Source organism: Malaclemys terrapin, chromosome 19 (assembly GCF_027887155.1).
Source record: "Malaclemys terrapin pileata isolate rMalTer1 chromosome 19, rMalTer1.hap1, whole genome shotgun sequence".
Taxonomy (NCBI): Eukaryota; Metazoa; Chordata; order Testudines; family Emydidae; genus Malaclemys; species Malaclemys terrapin.
In genome coordinates this window covers 12,501,008-12,521,393 of record NC_071523.1, presented here as the reverse complement: position 1 = coordinate 12,521,393, position 20,386 = coordinate 12,501,008, and the positions used below count along the sequence as shown (strand labels likewise).

General features: G+C 39.2%; 1 protein-coding gene across 4 annotated transcripts in view; it reads right to left on the bottom strand.

Moving 5' to 3' along the window:
* The window catches only part of CLSTN1 (calsyntenin 1), a 60,836-nt gene that overhangs the window by 16,250 nt on the left and 24,200 nt on the right, over positions 1–20,386 (bottom strand). For 2 of the 4 annotated variants that reach the window (XM_054009111.1, XM_054009113.1), the window contains exons 3-8: positions 12,718–12,747; positions 11,356–11,551; positions 7,138–7,346; positions 6,102–6,251; positions 5,812–5,997; positions 3,061–3,309 (exon numbers count right to left, since the gene is read on the bottom strand). In XM_054009111.1, the coding sequence (XP_053865086.1) occupies positions 3,061–3,309; positions 5,812–5,997; positions 6,102–6,251; positions 7,138–7,346; positions 11,356–11,551; positions 12,718–12,747 (1,020 nt within the window). The remainder of the gene's footprint in view (positions 1–3,060; positions 3,310–5,811; positions 5,998–6,101; positions 6,252–7,137; positions 7,347–11,355; positions 11,552–12,717; positions 12,748–20,386) is intronic. The other 2 variants (XM_054009112.1, XM_054009115.1) reach the window with 1 other exon arrangement.

Genomic DNA, 20,386 nt, shown 5'->3' with positions numbered 1-20,386 from the left:
GTGGGTAGTGAAAAATCTTCTGTTGCTAATTAATACTATTTAGCATGTCTATAGCATTACAGGCAGGTAAGATGCTTTATGAGGGTATTAAAACACACATGGTCCATGCCCTAAAGAATTAATCTAAACCAGGGTTTTCTCAAAACTTCATTGCACCGTGACCACCTTCTGACATAAAAATTACTACATTACCCCCGGAAGGGGGACTGAAACCCAAGCCTCACCGCCCTCGGCCGGGGGGTGGGAGGGAGAGAAGAGGAGGAGGAGGGGGCTGTAACCCTGCTGCCCATGGCTGAAGCTGAAGTCTGAGCGCTGAAGCCGTCCGGCTTTGACTTTGGCTTCAGCCCCAGGCCCCAGCAAGTCTAACACCAGCCCTAGCGACCCCATTAAAATGGGGTTGCGACCCACTTTGGGGTCCTGACCCACAGTTTGAGAACTGCTAATCTAAACTAAATACAAGACGAAGATGTTTAGAGAAACAAGGAAGTGACAGTGAGGATGAAGTAATTTTAATTCAGGTTACCCATATCATGCATAAATCAGCCAAGGAGGGAGGGAAAGGAAAAGGCCCAAACCCTTGTAGTTTCCCATCCCAACAACACAAATGTAATACATTTCTATACATAATATAATTAAACACCACAGATCATCCCCATAAGAGACCTATTTTTTTTAAAAAAGAAATTGTATAATGTGCTGCTGAAATGAAGATGAAGGGATTCATAATTTCAGAAATTATCAACTTCAAACAATACTGGATTATGCTACGGCATAACTGCCCAGAAAAAGCCACCTGTTTTGGAGATATGCTGCATATCACCTCTGTATCCCCCTCCCCCTGCTAAAATAGAGCACAATTCTAAACTAAGTTCATTTTTCTCCATTCAGATTACTTCAAGGATTCCAATAACTTTAGTTTTTAATTAAGGGGAGTGGGGGGATCTTTGTTGATCCTACCTGATACTCTCAAGCAAACACACACACAAAAGTTTCAATGAGTGATATTTGCTACTAGGTAGACACTTTACATCTGATCAAAGAAATATTTTTCAACCTATTGCTGATACAGTTCTCTCTCTTTTGATCAAATTCAATTCTGTTAATGATAGGGGGCCTATTTTGTTTTGCTTGTGTTTTTGGCTTGGCTTCCTTTGAGAGACCAGACAGCTTGTTACGCAGAATGCCTTCTTCTAAAAATCACTAAACAAATCCCCTGCTCTAGCGAACAAAGGCAAGAATCTTGTACTCTATCAGCCAGCAATTATGAAGAGTTATCAGATATTCCTTTGTATCAATACAGTGACATTGCACTCCATATGCTTTATAAAAATATGTTTATGGAGTGTAAATATGATGTAACTGGAATAAGCTTCATGCAAAAGGTCTCTTGTAAGGTATATTACAAAGTTTATAACCTACTGAGTATATTCCTCTTATTTGTAGGCATGTATCATTCTTGTATCTGAAACTAGGAATATGAAGTATAACTCTGACGTCTACTGTAATTATGCAAAGTGTAGGCCATTAATGGTGGTTTAGAATCTTGATGGCTCCTATTGACTAGGATAATTGGCTATAAATGGTTTATTTACCTGCAAGCCTTCCTGTATATGTGCGGACCAGCCCTGGAAGAATGGAGGGGGTCTCACAGGACATTTAAACATGTCACCTGATACTGGAATCCATCTTAAACCTGGTACTTTCCATTTAGAAGGAGGGGTGTGAACCCAGAGAGACAAAAGATTCCCACCTTGTGCCAAAGATATAAAAGGGAGTGGAACAGAACAAAGGGGGTCCCACTCATGCGAAAGCCCCTGCTTTTCACCTAAGATGCCTGCTGAAACTAACAAGGACTGTACCAGGGGAAAGGATTGGGCCCAGACTAGGAAGGAATCTAGTCTGAGAAAGAAACCTCTTGGAACATCTCTGAAGGTGAGATTTACCTGTAATCAGTTTCTTAATGTATTAGGCTTAGACTTGTGTGTTTTGTTTTATTTTGCTTGGTAACTTACTTTGTTCTGTCTGTTATTACTTGGAACCACTTAAATCCTACTTTTTTATACTTAATAAAATCACTTTTGTTTATTGATAAACCCAGAGTAAATTATTAATACCTGGGGGAGCAAGTAGCTGTGACTCTCTCTCTATTAGTGTTATAGAGGGCAGACAATTTATGAGTTTACCCTATATAAGCTTTATACAGAGTAAAATGAATTTATTTGGGGTTTTGATCCCATTGGGAACTGAGTGCCTGGGTGCTGGAGATGAGTGTCCTGCTGAGCAGTTTTTGGTTAAAGTCTGCAGTTTGCGGGGCATGGACGAGACTTGGGTCTGTGTTGCAGCACACTAGCATGTCTGGTTCAGCAAGGCAGGGTTCTGGAGTCCCAAGCTGGCAAGGAAAACGGGCTCAGAGGTAAATTCAGCATGTCAGGTGACAGAACGCATCACAAATACCATCTTCAAAATGATGGTGTTTGAAGCATTCACAGAAACTATTCAAAGGATAAAAGCAGCTTCATCATGGAAGGGGTGAAGGGAGAGGGAGAGAGCTATTTTCCCCTAGAAGCAAATATTCCACATTCAATCCTCTTATAAAAAAACAAAACAAAAAAAGAGTGAGGATCCATATTGCTAAATCTACAGCATATAACCTCATGATTATCATGAGGTATCAAGAATGAGGGTCTCTCAAATAACACAATCTAAACAGATTATACTGCCAGATCAATTGGTATATCACAATGGCTAAAATCTCTACAGTATAAAGGAAACTGGATATCAAGTTCCCTTTATCTAACTGAAACTAAATATTCTAAGGGCTTGTCTACACAGGAAAATTGATCAGCAGAACTATAGCTGTATAATTACACTGTTCTAGTTCTATGCCAATATAACTCCCTACCTGGGCATTACTCTAGAATAAAAGTGAATTTTTCAGTGTAGCTTGTTGCTTCCAAAGTGAATCTAATCTAAAAGAGAGCTTCAGAGCCTCGAGTGACCTGGAATAAATACATCACCAAAACCAAAGAGAGACTGTTTATAACTGAAGTATTTACAAACCTGTCTTGTCTGAATTGCAGAGTATTGTCTCCTTCTCCTTGGTACCAGGCCCATGCCTCATCCACACCGAAATCATAAAGGGCTCTTTTAGATTGACTGTGACAATGCCATCTGGAATCTTCACAGCTTGAGTGCCATTAAATTCAAAGACTTGGTCACTGTCATGGCCATTATCGGTAGGAAGTCCTACTGTCCAGTTAGCAGTGCTACTTGGAGGGGGAAGCAGCTCAGCTGTGCCAGAGGAAACACCTACAATAAAAGTATATTACTAAAAACACCCAGAAGGAAACGAAGAATTGGTGTCAAACCAAATTGGTTTTTGTTTGTTTGGTTTGATTGCTAACCTTTCCGCATTAGCTGTAAGGATCCTGTATTAGTGTCATGCACCAAGCAATTTTAAATTTAATTGCAATGTAGTTAAACATTGTCAGACCTAACAGCTCTGAATTACTTGTTCCAGCCATTTAACCTCTTGGTAGACATCCAATTTAGCAAACAATGTTTGCTCTCTAGGCTTTGCCTACCTAGAGCCTCCTTGTTGCTGTTTACCCCAGGAGTCATAATATCACACATTAATGGCATTTTACTTCCTGAATTCCTGAATCATGAGGATGACACCACTTTTCTCCTGTTATAACTCTCTACCAGTCTTGAGAGCTTTACTTCTTCTGGTTAAAGAGGGCTGGATGAGATTCCCTTTAGAGCCCAAATCAGTCACAGGAATTGCTGTTTAATCATGTAAAATATCCACTTCCTAAAAGAAGCTGGGCGTTTACTCAGCACTCCAAATCCAGGGTAACTGATGTCATAGTGAAGCACACCAGACTTCGGCATTGACTAATAGTGCCAGCAGCTCAGGACTGCCACAGTATTAAGTAAAGTTCACAAATATGGATGTTATTGGTTAAAGTTTCAGCAGATAATAAGACCGCTGCACACAGGTATCCAGCTAAAACCTACATACGAGTCAAGTTCAGCCCTTGAGTAAGCAGAATTGCTCATGTAAATCTTACACCATTATAAAGAAAATAGTCTAAGAGGAGAGATGATAAGGGATAGAGAACAAGTTTAAGCCTTGTCTACACTACACAGTTTTGTCAGCAAAAGGCATCTTTTGCCCACAAAACAGATGTACATACTAGAATGCTACTTACAAAATAAAACCACCTTGACAAGGGACATAGAGCTTTTTGCAGCAAAGTTAAAGCGACAAAGCATTGGTGTAGACACTGCCATTCATTATGTCGCCATAACTGGCCTCCCTCACTATCCCACAATGCCCACCATGACCGCTCTGCTCACTGTTTCGAACTCCGCTGCACTGCATACAGCTACACAGGCATGCGCCCCTCCCTTTTCAAATCTCTGGGAAGTTCTGACAGCTGAGCATGTGGCAGCAAACAGCAAATCATTAACCCAAAATCCTGCTTTCCCTGGGGGAAACAGGAACACAGCTGCAGACAGGCTGCTGCTGGAAGGGGGAGGGAGCGAGGACAACTGCTGTGCAGAGCCGGGGAGGGAGGTGGTGATTAATGGGGATGGGGGAGCTCCCCCTCTCCCTGCCTCAGGACTGATTGCCACTGTCTGAACTTAAAGAGACAGCATGCTGACACACTCACTCTCCCCCAACACACACAGTATCTCTCATATAAACACTCCCCTAACACATGCTAGTTTCTGTCTCTCCCCGACACATACTCTCCCCCCACACTTCCGTTTAAAAATGGCTGGCAATCTAGTTGGATGCCCATGGAAGATGGGATTGAGAAATCTGCATCATGTGATGCTATACCTGCCCCATGAGGCATTGCAAACCCTTCCCAAAGCACCCTGCAGCCAGTTGCACAGTGGGATAGCTACCCACAGTGCACTGCTCTCTGTGTCAATGCAAGAGCTGCTAGTATGGCTGCACTCTGGCGACAAGGAGCATAGCGCGGACATGCAACAGCGGTTTAATTAAAGCGGCATAGCTTTTGTCAACAAAACTAAAGTAGACATAGCCTCAGTTAACACTTTGGGAAGAGAAGTGCAATTTCCTTCTCACACCCAATAAAAAGACGGTTTGGCAACACAGGCCATTATAAGCATATGGCCAGACTTCTAGAGGTGCTGAGCCACCCACAGCTCTTGGGTGACTCCAACTAGAACTAAAGGTGCTGAGCATCACTGACAGACTGGCCCATAATTTCCATCCTTTCATTTTGCATCAGAGGGGCTCATGAATTTTAATCCTACTAATCATAGCATAGGTGAATGCAAAAGGGTCCTCTAGCCCCTATGCAACAAAACATAGATTTAGCTGGTTTAAATGAAGTCCTTCATTCCAGGCCACATTTTCTCCACTTTATAATCCATCTCTTCATCATGGCCTCTGAAAAGACACCCACATTCATCCTGCATCTTGAAAAATAGGCAGTTTTCAATAACGATGCCCATCCACACACACTCAGCCATTTAATTCTGGAGCATTTATCACCAATGAGAAATTACTGCCCAAAATAAGAGAACAGGAAGGTTGGAAGGGGACAACGCAATGATTCTTCTTCCTCTGATGAGACTGAACTTGATGTTTTCAAATAATTGTCAGGCTCACCAAGTATAAGGTCTGCTAGACAAGATTTTGGGGCAACTTTTGTACTGACATGTTATTAAGTGTGCCCATTCGTTTGATATTCCTTATTCTGACTTGTGAAAAGATTATATTCCAAGGAAGACTTTTACTCAATTTCAAACCAATCAATGCATTCTTACCACAGAGTCTGTGAAGAGATTTCTCAGAGTAAGTATCTCTGTCACAACCTTTCCCAATATGATTAGTCTCTAGTTCCACTGTTGCTTGAATTGAAGTTATGGGTTCATCACAGGTCTCCAAATGTATATTGGGGAATAGAGCCAGAGAACCAGTCCCAGGCTCATATTCTATTCTTTTGCTCCAGCCTGTATAGTCACACAAAGAAATAAGATTAGAGATCTCTGGTGTTTACCAGTGTTTAACTGCAGTAAAGTAATAGCAGCTGGTGAAAGGAGGGGATTGAACTAACCTTGCCAGCCAGGCTTGCATGTAGGCTTAATGCTAATCTTCACCAATACATCCTCAGCAGCTCTTTTCTTGCCACAGTCATATGCTGTCACAGTCAGCTTATATTGGTGCTCCTTGCCATAGTTTAACTTTTCTGTGTTTTTTATATAACCTGGCAATAGGGAGAGCCAATTAACAGTGAATATATGTTCATCTTTTAGACTCAGCTTCATTAAGTATACTTCCCCCCCCCCCCAAGTGCTAAGACTTGGATAGTCATATGTAATTAAGCTTTAATTAACCCCTCCCTCAATTTATGTGGGTATAATACCCTAAACAGCAAACCCAATTCTTTAAGATTAAACCCAGAAGATTAACACAAATAAATACAGCAGCAGATGTAGTCTTAGCACTGTCTTTTTACAGCTCATTATGTTAGTGTAAATCTTTTAATAAAACCAAAGATTTAACTGTCTGCAGATAAGGAGCGAGGATTGTAACTTTGTGTGGTCTACACAGTTCAGGGAGCAAGTTAAATTAGTACTTTTCATTGACCCCAGCATCCTCCACTCCATAGTGTAACCTCTCAAGCCCTCTCTCAGTGTCTTAAATAAGGTTTTACGTGGTGTTTGCTGTTCAAGCTTTATAAATTTAAAACCAATCCTAAATACAGAAGAACAGTTATAGAAAGAAAAACATCTTAACAGCTGGTTTAGAACGTGGTATATCTACATTGCTATTTTTAAAAGACAAAACAGCAGGAGACCATAGGCTCTGTACTTCATGGTTAAGATCCCGTAAGATCTGAACTTGGAACCAGCTTCTTCAATAGAGCCCACAATTAAACATGATATTTTTAAAAGCTACAGAAGTTTGAAAAAGACTGTCCTTCCTGACCAAAACAGCAAATGCCTTAGAAACTGCTCTCTCTTTGGTCCCTGGGTTCTAAGATGTTCGGGGGGGGGGGAGCACTAATTTTATTTTGACATTGACCACATTTGAAACATTATTCTAAAGTACCAAATTAGAACAATTTCTCCCCCCTCCTTGGTTCTTACCATCTTTGTCAATAGCAAAGGGAACATCTGGAGTTACAATTTCATAGGTGCATATCTGGCTGAACTGGGGAGAACAATCTGCATCCACAGCTTCTACTTTCAGGATATTGTCATATCTCTTCCCCTCAATAACTGTTGCTTTGTAGGACTTCTCTTTAAACACTGGAGCATACTCATTAACATCATTCACCTGAATATGTACTGTTGCTCTGGAGAGGAAACAGAATGGTCAGCTTCTAACACTGGGTGAAATAGGAATGTTACAGAGCTGCCATTCAACTAACATAGGAGTAGAACCACATTTTACAGATTAAGCTCCCCACCAAAATTTAGGCTCAGAAAAGAATAGTAGCCAGTGGTGGAAGAGACTCATTAGCTCAAGTCCACCCCTCTACTAAGGCAGGATACATTTTTCCTTTCCCAGAAGATTAATAAATAATATTTTGTACTTCCATAGCACCTTCCGTCAGAGGATCTCAAAGTTCTTCTGGGGGGAGGGATAGCTCAGTGGTTTGAGCATTGGCCTGCTAAACCCAGGGTTGTGAGTTCAATCCTTGAGGGGGCCACTTGGGGATCTGGGGCAAAATCAGTACTTGGTCCTGCTAGTGAAGGCAGGGGGCTGGACTTGATGACCTTTCAAGGTCCCTTCCAGTTCTAGGAGATGGGATATCTCCATTATTTTTTTTTTTTTTTTTTTTTTCTTTACACACAAATAAGTTACTCCTGAGGGCATTCTGCATAAAAAAAATTAAAATCCTGCACCAAAAAAACAACAACTCTGAGCACAATATTTTAAAATTCTCCAAAATTCTGCAAATTTTATTTGTCAAATAAATGTGGAGGCTCTAGCATAGCATTGGGGAGCACAGGACACTGGCTGCACAGAGGTGAGAGATCACTGTGCAGCTTCCCCCTGGGACACGGACTCAGTGGTGAGGCTCAACCCAACCCTGACACAGCGCAAGGACTGGGCCTGCCCCAGAAATACCCCAGGGCCCCGCCCATCAGTGCCAGGTGCATCAGGTGTAGGCAGGCAGGCTCAGCAAGGCAGGATCCAAGTGTGGATGGGCTTAGTGTGTGGGGGGGAATCCAGGTGTGGGTTGAGAGGGTTCTGTTTGGGGCAATCTGGGTGCAATTGGACTCTGCAGGGGGGTCCACATGAAAGTAGTTGGGGCTCAGCAGGCGGGGTGTCGGTGTGAGGGTGGGGCTCAGTGATGGGGTCCAAATGCTGGGGGAGTGGGGCTCAGTGTGGTGGGGATCCTGACGCAGCTGGTTGGAGCTCAGTATTCTGGGGATCGGAGTGTGGGTGGCTTGTCGAGGTGGCCCAGAAACAGGGGGAGTGGGGCTCATTGGGAGGGGCTGGGTATGAGGGGGTCTGGATGCACAGCTGATGGGGGAGCAGCTCCCTGTATAGTGATCCCTCCCCCTGCAGCTGAGGAGCAATGGGTGCAGGAAATGGGGACGGGGAGGACTGCAGAGCTTCCTACAGCCGGGGGAGAAATCTAGGGGTAGGTCTGACACAGCCTTGGATGCCGTGCAGGGGCAGAGGAAGTCCCATCCTCCCCCACCTAGCCAGGACTAGCAGTTGAGCCCGGTGCAGGGTAGGAGCCACCAGCTGGGTCTTTCCCAGTCCTGCCCCCTTCCCCACAGTGACCTACCTCTCTGTCAGCTGCCCTGGGCACCTGAAACATACTGCTGGGGAGGGTCGCATGACCGCTCTTATGGCTTCCTTTTGCTTCCCCATCAGAAAGTCATTTTTCTGCGGGGAAGCAAAGACATCTGCGGGGGACATACATTCTGCACATGCGCAGTGGTGCAGAATTTCCCCAGGAGTAATAAGTCCTCAACACCCTTGTGCAATAAGTAAGTTATTGCCATTTTACAGAGGAAAACGAAGGCAAAGAAAGGTTAAAAAAAACTAAAATCTGTGGCAAACTGGGAATAAAACCTTAATATCTGATTATTAATTTTGTGCTTCAAACACACTATCCCTTTCTATCATGCACTACCAGATATCAAGCTTATACTACACTTAATTTTTATGTTTTAATTAACAATTTGATATGGAAAACAAATATACAATGACAATTAGAAGTCAGGCTTCAGACTAAAGGCTCAATCGAGAACATTAGACTAGTTTTGTTTCAATAAGAATACACCAAGTTGTGTAAGTCAGCTAAAACACAATTAACTCATTTTTTGGAGGTGGAAGTGAAAGGTCAAAGAATATAAAAGTAGCAGAAAACCCACCTAAAATAGTTTATCATGAGCCAAGTAATCCCAGAAAGACTGGGACCACAGTGCCTTTCCTCTTGCACTTGTCATAGTATATGTGTAAATACAGAATGGAAAAATATGTCAATGAAGAAAACAACAAAGAGCAAAGTGTGAATGATGGAACAAGTGTCAAGAATGTAAAAATACTACGGGGAAACATTTTATTAATGCATCCCTCCTCCAGAAGTAAATATTTCTAACGCTTACCTAAGAGGTTGGTTTTTGTTTGCTTATTTTTTGTTTTTTAAAGGGGGCTTATTTTAGCCAATATGGCCAACAAATGCAGTGCAAAGAGACCCACTAGACATTTACATTTTCTTTAATGCAAGATACATTTTCATCAGCAGGAAGAAACTAACTTCATTGTCACACATCAGTTAAGGAGATTCAGGATAGTACATTCTCAATAATTTGTATTAGAGAAACATAATTCAACATGAAGAGAATGAGCAATACAGAGCTGATGACTAAGAGCCTAGTCACCCACAAAGTGGAAGTGCGGTTTTTGGGGTTAAGCAGTCATTAATTGATGCTCTAGGAAGCAAGTATCCCAGTGCTGTTGCTTTCTTACCCATGCACTGGGCTTGCTCTAAACCAGGGGCTCTAAACCTATGGAACACGTGCCAAAGGCGGCACACGGGCTGATTTTCAGTGGCACTCACACTACCCGGGTCCTGGCCACCGGTTCGGGGGGCTCTGCATTTTAATTTAATTTTAAATTAAGTTTCTTAAACATTTTAAAAACCTTATTTACTTTACATGCAACAATAGTTTAGTTCTATATTATAAACTTATAGAAAGAAACCTTCTAAAAACGTTAAAATGTATTACTGGCACACAAAACCTTACATCAGAGTGAATAAATGAAGACTCGGCACACCATTTCCAAAAGGTTGCCGACCCCTGCTCTAAACTGTTGACTCTGCTTGTCTTCCCTTTTGTGTGTAGCCAATGTTCCTTTTGGTGGGAATTGGCATTTACATTTTGTGTTTGGTCCATCTCCTGGAGCAATGGGGAAAAGTGGCTGGAAATTGCATGTTCTACTACAAAGTGAACAGCTGCTGTGCAGAGCGAGTCACATGAAGCCACGCTGTACAGAGGATAGAATTCCACCCAGTCTCTGAAGTGGTTTGTAATCTTTCCCTTTTGAGTATTGATTGGTATTTAGGTAAACAAAGTATTTGATAATACACTTTTCCTACAGCATCTTTCCGTACAAAAAGGCTTCCCATGCTTGTATCCCAGCTGGGATTACTTTCCCTAGGAAAGTAATGATGCCTACTCCTGACCCAATCCTCATCTTGTTTATATGCCCTTCTTTCCTGAGCACTACCGGTAGTCTGCCACATGCTGTACAGATGTTTCTTCCAAAGTGCTGTATTATTTTTGAGTGGTTTTTCGAAGCAGATGTTACTATGTGGTTATTTCCTTTCCCTCAACATAAAGGGTAGATTGCTTTGTTACTGTCATTTTAATCTAGAATGAGAGGAATCTTAAACCAGCAATTTGATTTTCTATTCAGGCTGCTTGGAAATTATAGAAACATGTGTTCCTTTACCCCTCCACAACACTAACACCTATTGGAGAGATTTTCTTTGGACTACTTTCAGCTCAGTTTCCTTCTGAGGTCCTTGACCTCATGGGATTTTAACTGCTTCCCTCAGTATTTCTGCTGCCTAATTTAGCACATTAGTTTCCTGTGGAACTTCCGGAGGTGTCAATATGTCAAAGGACCAATAAAAGTCACTACACCCTAGAATTTAGGTGTAACAACTTCAAAGCAGTTCTCGTTTTTGCTTTGACCCACTTGCGTTAATATAATTTTTAAAGCCTTCAGAATCACCTGATTTACGTTCATTTCAAATATACAGACTATAGGCCACATCAATCAGAAGACTACTTAAACTGAACTTCCCCTCAGCCACCCACAGATTTACTTACTTGTGGGATTTTTTTGCATTAGTTCCATCTGGTCCCTTTCCACAATCATAGGCCTGGATGGTGAATGTGTAGTCCTTCTGCAGTTCACAATCAAGTTTCTCTTTTGAGCGTATTATTCCCTCACCAGTGGATTTATCCACTACCACAGCATCAAAGGGGACATTTTGCCCATGAATTTTAAATCCACAAATCTCACCTAGAGATTCAAAGCAGCACAGGTTAGAATTTCAGTCAAAAACCTCTCCACGCATTTTCAAATGTAAATGACTCAGTATTTTGCAGCCAGGGATTTGTGAGGGTCTGTGGACAAAGCAAGAGCACTGTGCTTTAAAATGGGTGAGTTCTGGGAACTTTAGTATAAAAAGCATACATCTGCCTTCCAAGCAACTTGTTTACTTTGCATCCATTCATGCAGGAATACAAAAGAGAAACGTAGACAGGCATTTCACAGGAGTACTTGAGATAGCTCTAGGGTAAGAGTAGATCTTATGAGAGCATACAGCCAAGGCCACTGGTAATATCTTCTATGCCAAGCTACTGGGAATAGCTGGGCAGCTTGTTTACTTTGACCAAAGCAGAAGGTTAAAATGCACATTTACAAGTTGAGAGGTGAAGAAGCTTCAGGTATAGGTTCAGCACTATAATTACAGAAATTCTGTCAACAGATCAAATGGACAAAGTCTTCCTGTGCAATGTACCTGGCTAAAATTAGGGAATCAAAATAAACTACTGAATGAGAAAGGTAGAAATACCAACTTTTCAGGCATCCATTTCAACGCTGTCTACTAATATACCAATTATGTTAATCTTGATAGTTATTTCATGTAGAGGGATTTACTAGATATTTCTTTCTAGTCAGACTTTTCTTTCTAACAGACCTGAAAAAGAAACCTACAAAGTAAATCACTTTTATTATATCTAAAACTATTTACAAACTGGATTATAAATCAGATCTACGATTACTAGTTAATCATATAGTGAGGAAAGTGTATTGCAGGTTGTGGCTATGTTTTGGCAATTATATTACTTCTCAAAATGTATGGGAGAAACCTAAGATGCCCCAAAAATGTAAGCTATTAGTGAAAGTACTATTTTTTAACCAAAGCTTAACTGCAGTGTTCATATATCCTAAATATAATCCCAAACAGTTCAAATGGATGTCTGATTTAAAGATATTTCTAACCAAGGGTTTGGCTACATAACAATTTCTATCAATATATTTTAAAATAGAAAAAAACTGGGAGAATAAAATGGGGGTAAAAGAGCATGACAGGATCTTCTGTTTAGGTGCTGATTCCCCATTTCATAACCAAAGTTAGTGGGTTAATATTCATAAAAGGGATAGAAAGAACCCTTTATCACCTTCTTTGGTGACTGTCACCTCAAAACTCTCTAAAGGGAAAAAAGATAAACCCAAGTCAGTAATACAGGAAAGACTGAAGAGGGAGCAAATAAGGAAAAAGTCAAAGATGCACACATTACACAGAAAAGCTTTGGACAAAATTGTATGAACAAATTCCAGTGGTCTTAACTGTTACAAATCTAGAGCCTCATTCACTAATGTGATTTAACCTCAGCCTTCAGTTTATCATACACTGTGAAATTCTCAGGTTAAATTAATACTTGCCTTCAGATTGTAAAAAGGTTTCAAATTCCCTTATTGGGTATTGGTGATAAAACTGGATATTCATGTGTTAAACAGGTAGATACTCAGTGAATTTCTGGGTTTTTGCAGAGGTACCCATCAAGTTTAATTCTCACTGAACTTAGTGTCTAGTAGTCTCTCTATTTAAAGAATACATCTTGAATAGGGATTTTTTTTGGCTTTTTAACATTTTACTTAAGGTTATTATCCCCACTTCACGTTTCTAAAGTTTTTTGTAAATCTAATTCACATTTCACCATTAATGAAGTTTATTTACAGTTTACATTTCTCACAGCTTGAACAATGCACACATTCATCAGTTTCACCACCAGGTTTTCATACTAAAGTGATGCAACGTATGGGGTTGCAGACAGCAAAGATTTCTTCATTGCCACTGGATTTTTATGCGTCCTGAAAACATTTCTATTGGTATAGGTTCTATAATAACTTGTGTTTGCAAACTTGAAGTTCAACGTCAAATTTAGCTTCACAGTATTTCTTTAATTCATGATTTAAAATTAACATTTATGTTAAACTTAAGCAGTTTACTGAACATAAAAACTAACTTGTGAACAACTTTTTTTTCTCCTCTCCCCATTTATTCATACCCTCAAGCATATTTTCCAGACTTAATGAACAAGGAATAATTTCCACTCCTCTTGTCCAGCCACACCTGGCTCCTTAACTACTTGAATCTGAACACATGATTACTGGACACAGCTGACAGTATGCTTTCTCCAAACAGCAATTATAGTGTTATTAAACTATGAATTTACACTTGTTACACACTGTTGAACATTACACTTTTATGACTACTATTCTCTTTGATCTGAAATGCAGTTACAGCAAAGTTGACCCTTAATATGCAAGTCAAGTGGAACCAGTGTTAATTCTCATTTATTTTAGTAATACATAATTGTGCAACTAGTAAAAACTTACAAATTTTGGCTCTGAAAAGGAATTATCTATGCAGAAAACAGAACAAAATGCTATGTTTGTAAGTACAAGACAAAATATTTGTTCAAAACTAAAGCACGCATATCCTACAGGATAAAGGAAAAATTACTGCAGAATGCCTCACTTTTAAATAGTGGAACCTTATTATAAAGGAGCTAATTTCAGAAACCACCTCTTATGAAGTTATCCCTGATGACCCCATTTAAAGTAAACCCACGAGTTTATAATCAGCTCCTTATTTTAATGTACCACGTTTATGATCTCCTAGGGCTTCCATATAAACTATTCCAGGGACATAGCATATAAGTATAATCCTGAATTTTAAGGTATTTTTAATCAAATGATTATTCACAAAACCTGTACGCTGCTTGAATTCCTGGCTAACGCTACAGAATAATGAAAAAGGACTATAGAACAATTGCAAGCTTTTAAATACTGAGCACCCCACCCCACCTAGGGAGTCCAGCATTTTGAGCAAGGCATTAAGATTACAGAAGACTACATAACTGTAGGGACATGATATGGCAGAAAGCCCAATAATGAGTGTTGGGGTTAACGTATTGAAGTGTGTTAATGTGACAGTTGTCTTTAAAAAAAAAACAACAACAAAGAAAAAAAAGCTGCTCAATTCTTGGTGAACTGAACTCTAACTCTAGCACCAATGCCAACCTCTGCCACTAGGCAGTTCAAGTATTACATTCCTTGGCATCCCTCCACTACAGTAATGCACAACTAATCTTCCCAATAAATACTCATGTGTCTCCAGATGCTCCCTAGGGTATTAAAATCTCTGTTCAAGATATACTACAGCTCAATTTATCAGAACAAGAATCTACCCAATATGTTAACTTTTCCATTTCATTGTAATAAGATCTTATTTTAATAAAAAGCCCATTTAAAAAACATTACGGTACAAAAACTCTGACATTATAAAGAAAGGGTCTTATGCATCAAAAAGCTGAAGCCCATAAAGAACTGTTAGTTACGAGAAATGCTGTTAACAGGCCATATGCAGCTTCAAGTTTGAGCAGAGCTTGTCAGATACTACCAGCTATTTCCTCCCAAATGGTCTCTACCATAAGAGGCAAAAACAAAACATTTCAATTCCCTAAAGCACAAAATATTTCCTCTCCTCCCTCCAAAACAAATTAAAGGTACTATTACAGAGCACATATCAAGATGCACAAGACAATGTGCAGATGAATATTTTGGTGCCTGGATAATATGCACCTTAAATCAGTACAACTAATAACGGAGATTATGCAGCAAAAATCAGGAGCCTGGTACATCAAGAGCTTTCATATGATTAAACAATTCTTTTTAGTAAATTTCTTCATCTTGACACAGCAAAGTTAAGTTCCACATAATGCATCAAGCACCAAGCCAGCCCAGTAAGAACAAGCACCATGCTATATATTATATATACTTTATATAGCAATGCTTTTTGTCAGAGCTTTCTGATCTCATTACGGAATTGAGGTGAAACATGTTTCCATCCCTGCCATACCCAGAAGGGAATGTAAATCAGTTTGCAAGTTGACTATTAGTTTTATCATTTGATACATTTTCATCTCTGTAGCTAAGCAAAACTTAGATACAGTTCAATATAAACTAACAAGATTATGTATCCACCTTACTGTAGCCTGAAAACATAAAATAATCCAGTCTCCTTAAGGATATTCTTTATCATGGAACTTTTTACTGTTTTGTTGCAGCACGCTCTGATGAGAGTAATTTTTTTTAGGCTCTCATGGTATTATGCTGCACTTTGATGCAAAATACTTTACTGAAAATTAGTTTTTATAATATTAGAACTAGAGGGCATAAAGAGTGATGTCTAAATTCGTCTTAAAATACTGGAGTCAGCATCTCATTCCAGCTACCTTCCAAAGAGAGAAAAAAAATTTCTTCCAAAGAGGGAAAGTATGAATATGTTCTAACAAATTCCAGACATGTATCATTCTGTTACTAGGACTTTGAAGTGTGGCAGTCATTTGGAAGCTCACCCTTTACACAAACTGTGCCATTCATCTTCCCTACCTACCCTTTATTTAGAGCCACTATCCAGCTGACTGCTGCATTACACATTAGCAGGCTGCAGACAGGACGTCAGCACAGTTCTCTGCCCTAAACAAACAAGAGCTGGCAGTTCAGTGTGGAGAAAAACCAACAGCAGTCACCCACTGGAAAATGTGAGTTACACACATCTCCAGGAAGGGGCTAACAGAAGTGTTTTTTGTTTTTCAAGAGAATGAACAGAGACGCTACAAGAGCATTTTTCAGAGTTGCATACGCATGTACTCTCCAAACACAAAGATTCCTAGCACCCACAAAAATATTTCTTGGACTCTCTTTATATTTATTAATATGGGAAAAGCTAAATAACATTGCTTAAGAGTGGTTAACTACAGTACCTTTTTAAAACTCTATTATAATCATGCTGAAGAATCTTCATTCCACCAGTGGATCATCTCAAACAAAGTGCTACTTTAAACCCATTTAAAGTCCAACATTGCAAATTCAACAGTTTTGAGGGACCCGGTGCATAAAAGCATAGTTCCTTAATGAATTGTAGATAGAATTTGCTTGTATGCTAAGAATTTAAGGCATTAGCATGATTTTTAAAACACATCATTTGATCTCATTTATACCGCAAAATGTAATTGTCCATAGCCTTCCCAGGAAAAAGTCATATTTGACCATACTCTTCCAACAGCTGGATTTGTAGTGTAGAAGTGCTTTCACACAGGGTTCACTGCAGAACTTTGTCAGTCATCCTCCCAGGCATTCCCATGATATCCTATTGTGTATCAGCAAGATTGTTTGCACAGGGGCTACTTTGAAGTCAGAAAGCAAGACAAGGCAGTTTGGTAGGACCACATTCAGATCCCTGCTTTTATTTAAATATGCTATATTCCAGATGTCCAATCATTCAAATTAACTTGGAAGCAGATATCTGGATAATCACATTTAGCTTCAAACACCTGAGCTTCTTTGAATGTGTAATCACAGTTAAGCCATAGTGCAGAGAACCATCCATAGTGCAATTCAAGTGAGCAAAGCAATATTAATGAATCATAAAATACTGCTGTTCCTTGTCCCACAATTCCATGCATTATAAAGCATATTGACGGGTTTGGATGGATAACATGGAGGATGATCAGAGTGGTTAAAATAGCTCAGTTTAAATATTTTTAAACCAAATTAGAGTTCAAGAAGTGGTTTAATTTCTCTGAGCGAGGGCAGTTTATTAGAACTTCAACTCTTTTAGGCAACACAAATTTTGGCATTTCTAACCAATTTAAGTCTTTACCACTTAAAGCAGAATAAGAAAATTAATCTGAAGCTCTTTGTTTTGCTGTGACAATATTGTGTCACTGTTCTAATAGGGCTTCTCACTTAAACACCCACATAAATGATGCTGGACAATAACAATACTATTCTATGTTCTAAGATATGCATAAGTCACCACCAAGTATTATCCAGAACAGGTCATTATGCTGACTCAGCACCACACCCACATCTTCACTCCTCAAAAGGAAATTGGGAGTATTGTCCTATTTAATGCTAGACAAATACTTTTATAAATTCTCATAATATATTTCTCATCAGGAATTTAAATACAAGTCTACCAGCTCTGAATACATAAAGGAAAGCCCTCTGTATATTTTGTTTATGTACATCATATAAAGTCTAGGATCTTAGCCAATTTGAGACTGTTGCCCTTTGGACTTTGCTAATTTTAGTTTTCTTGGAAGTCACAGTATTAACGTTTATTTAAAACTTACAATTAAGTCAACTTATAATTGTCACAGGCACTTGTTAAGGTAAAGCAGATTTACATACATATTTTTACTGCTACCACTACACAAGAGTTGTTTTGTAAAGTAACATGATGCTCTAATTTTGAACCTCCCCTTTACAAATTTGATATGCTATTTGAACATATCCTGCCAGTATTTTCTTAAAGCTTAATTATACCAGGACATTTACTTCCCAGCAGATACAGAACAGCTAAACTGTTGCTTTCACAAACTACTGAATAGCATCAATTTACTATTAAGGCAAGCATTTAAAATATTTCTGAACAGTAAGAAAAGTCCTATCCTCTTTTCCTAATCAATAGGACTGAAGATCTGTCTTCCGATATCATTATTAGATTAATTTTTGTTTAATAGTCTGTGTGCAAACCTGTAGAATAACATGGAATTCTAAGAATACCCATGGTTAAGAATCACTGGGGAGGAAGCAAGCTGGTAACTGCTCTACATATCCTTACCGACAGCCATCTCTCTATGCACTGTTTTCTTTTCCCTTGTAGTAGAAAGGACAGATGCACACAAGTGAGGAGATCATTAATTAGATGGTTAGAACTTTATTAGGTCTGTTCTTGCTACAGATGAGTATCTTTCTAAGTTAGCTGTTGGAGGGTCTGGTAAATTAGAACAGTCTCCAATTCCAATTTTAATTTAGTTTTCAAGATTAAGTGTAAATATCATTAATTTAAGTGTGAACCATTACAGGATGCAGCTGTTTTCTCTAAACCAATCATTCCAAAACTCACGAAATTCAGGGTTAGGGTTACACCTAAGAAATCCAAAGACATGAAGACACCAAAGAACCTTAACTCTGTCCTGTAAAGACACTGATAAGTTTTTAAAATCATAATAATGTTAAGTGTTTATGGTCCCAGATTAAACAGATTTTTAAAAAACATTTTCCCCCTAGTTATCTAGTCTTCCTATCATGGATTTATTACAACCAATGTAATTATTTCATGTAAGTTAGCTGTATAAGATGGGTGACGATGGCTTCTCTTAAGAATTACCTGAGCTGTTGACCTGACCCGGTTTGTAGTTTACATAGCTACAATTAGATATAGTCATTTATAACTCAGCTACAGCCTACTTCTTCAAATTATAGCCTATATGTAAGATTTAAGTTACTCTTCAAACTTTCTGTATAGCTAAAAGTATCACCCTGTTAAGATCATTCATGACAAGAAAAAGAGACTAAGAAGCTTAGCACCCTGTGTCAAAAGGACCCAGTTTTAAATTAATGTCAGCTAAAATAAATTTGTGGATTGCCTTGTAAATTCTTGTAAAATTAGTTCTGTACTTAAAGTGTAAGCGCTGTATATTTGGCAGAATATGCTTTATTATTCATACATAAAGAGGTTAAATCCATGCTTTAAGTGCAGTCTTAGCTAGGGAGTTGTGACCAGTACATCCGTAACACTTGACACAATTAGAATACTCAATATTTCAGGTTTCAGAGTAACAGCCGTGTTAGTCTGTATCCGCAAAAAGAAGAACAGGAGTACTTGTGGCACCTTAGAGACTAACAAATTTATTAGAGCATAAGCTTTCGTGGACTACAGCCCACTTCTTCGGATGCATATAGCTATATGCATATATGCATCCAAAGAAGTGGGCTGTAGTCCACGAAAGCTTATGCTCTAATAAATTTGTTAGTCTCTAAGGTGCCACAAGTACTCCTGTTCTTCTTTTTGTCAATATTTCAGCTGGCTGCTGATTACGTAAGTTCATTTTCATATCATTTCCAGTCTTTATTGCCAGGCTGCAAATAGAAAATAAATTCCTAAACTTGATAAGGCCTAAAATGTTGAATTGCTTCTAGTTCCAATTATTTTACAGGAACTCTAGATTCTTTAAGATTTTACTTGTACAAGAAAGTTTCTGAAGACAAACATCTCATTCGGGCTGAGAGCTGAAAATGCCAAATGTCCTTCAAACACAATCTTCTTATATCTAGCCCAAGCAAAGAGACTATCTGTGGGATATTTATATCCCATTGTTGGCTATTGTATCTTTAAACAGTCTTTAGAAAGAAATTGTTGCTAAAAGTGAAAGCCATTATTCCCATGTGAAAAGTAAAGCACAGCCCATCTTCAAACAGCTAACGTTTTATCCAATAGCGCAGAGACTGCTTTCTTTAGTGTTCATTTGAAGCATAGTAGCAAGAAGATGGTCTTGCTGTTGAGGCACCTGCTTGTGGACCAGGAGATCTGGATCCAATTCCTAGATGTCTTGTGCACCCTAGGACAAATCACTTGCTCTGAGCTTCAGAGTTCCCTATCTGTAAAAGGAGTATAACAATATCTCCCTTTATTTTTCTTGTCTATTTATATTACAAGTTCTTTGGTGCTGGGACTGTCACTCTATGCATTTGTATGGCACCTACTAGAATAAGTCTCCATCTCTATTGGGACCTTTAAGTACTACCATATTGCCATAGTAACTTGATGGGATTTATAAGGGATATAAAAGTGATACGATGTACATTTATGATTAGCTCCCAGAAGTAAGCACTATAAGAACATAAGAACGGCCATACTGGGTCAGACCAAAGGTCCATCTAGCCTAGTATCTTCTGAGAGTGGCCAATGCCAGGTGCTTCAGAGGGAAC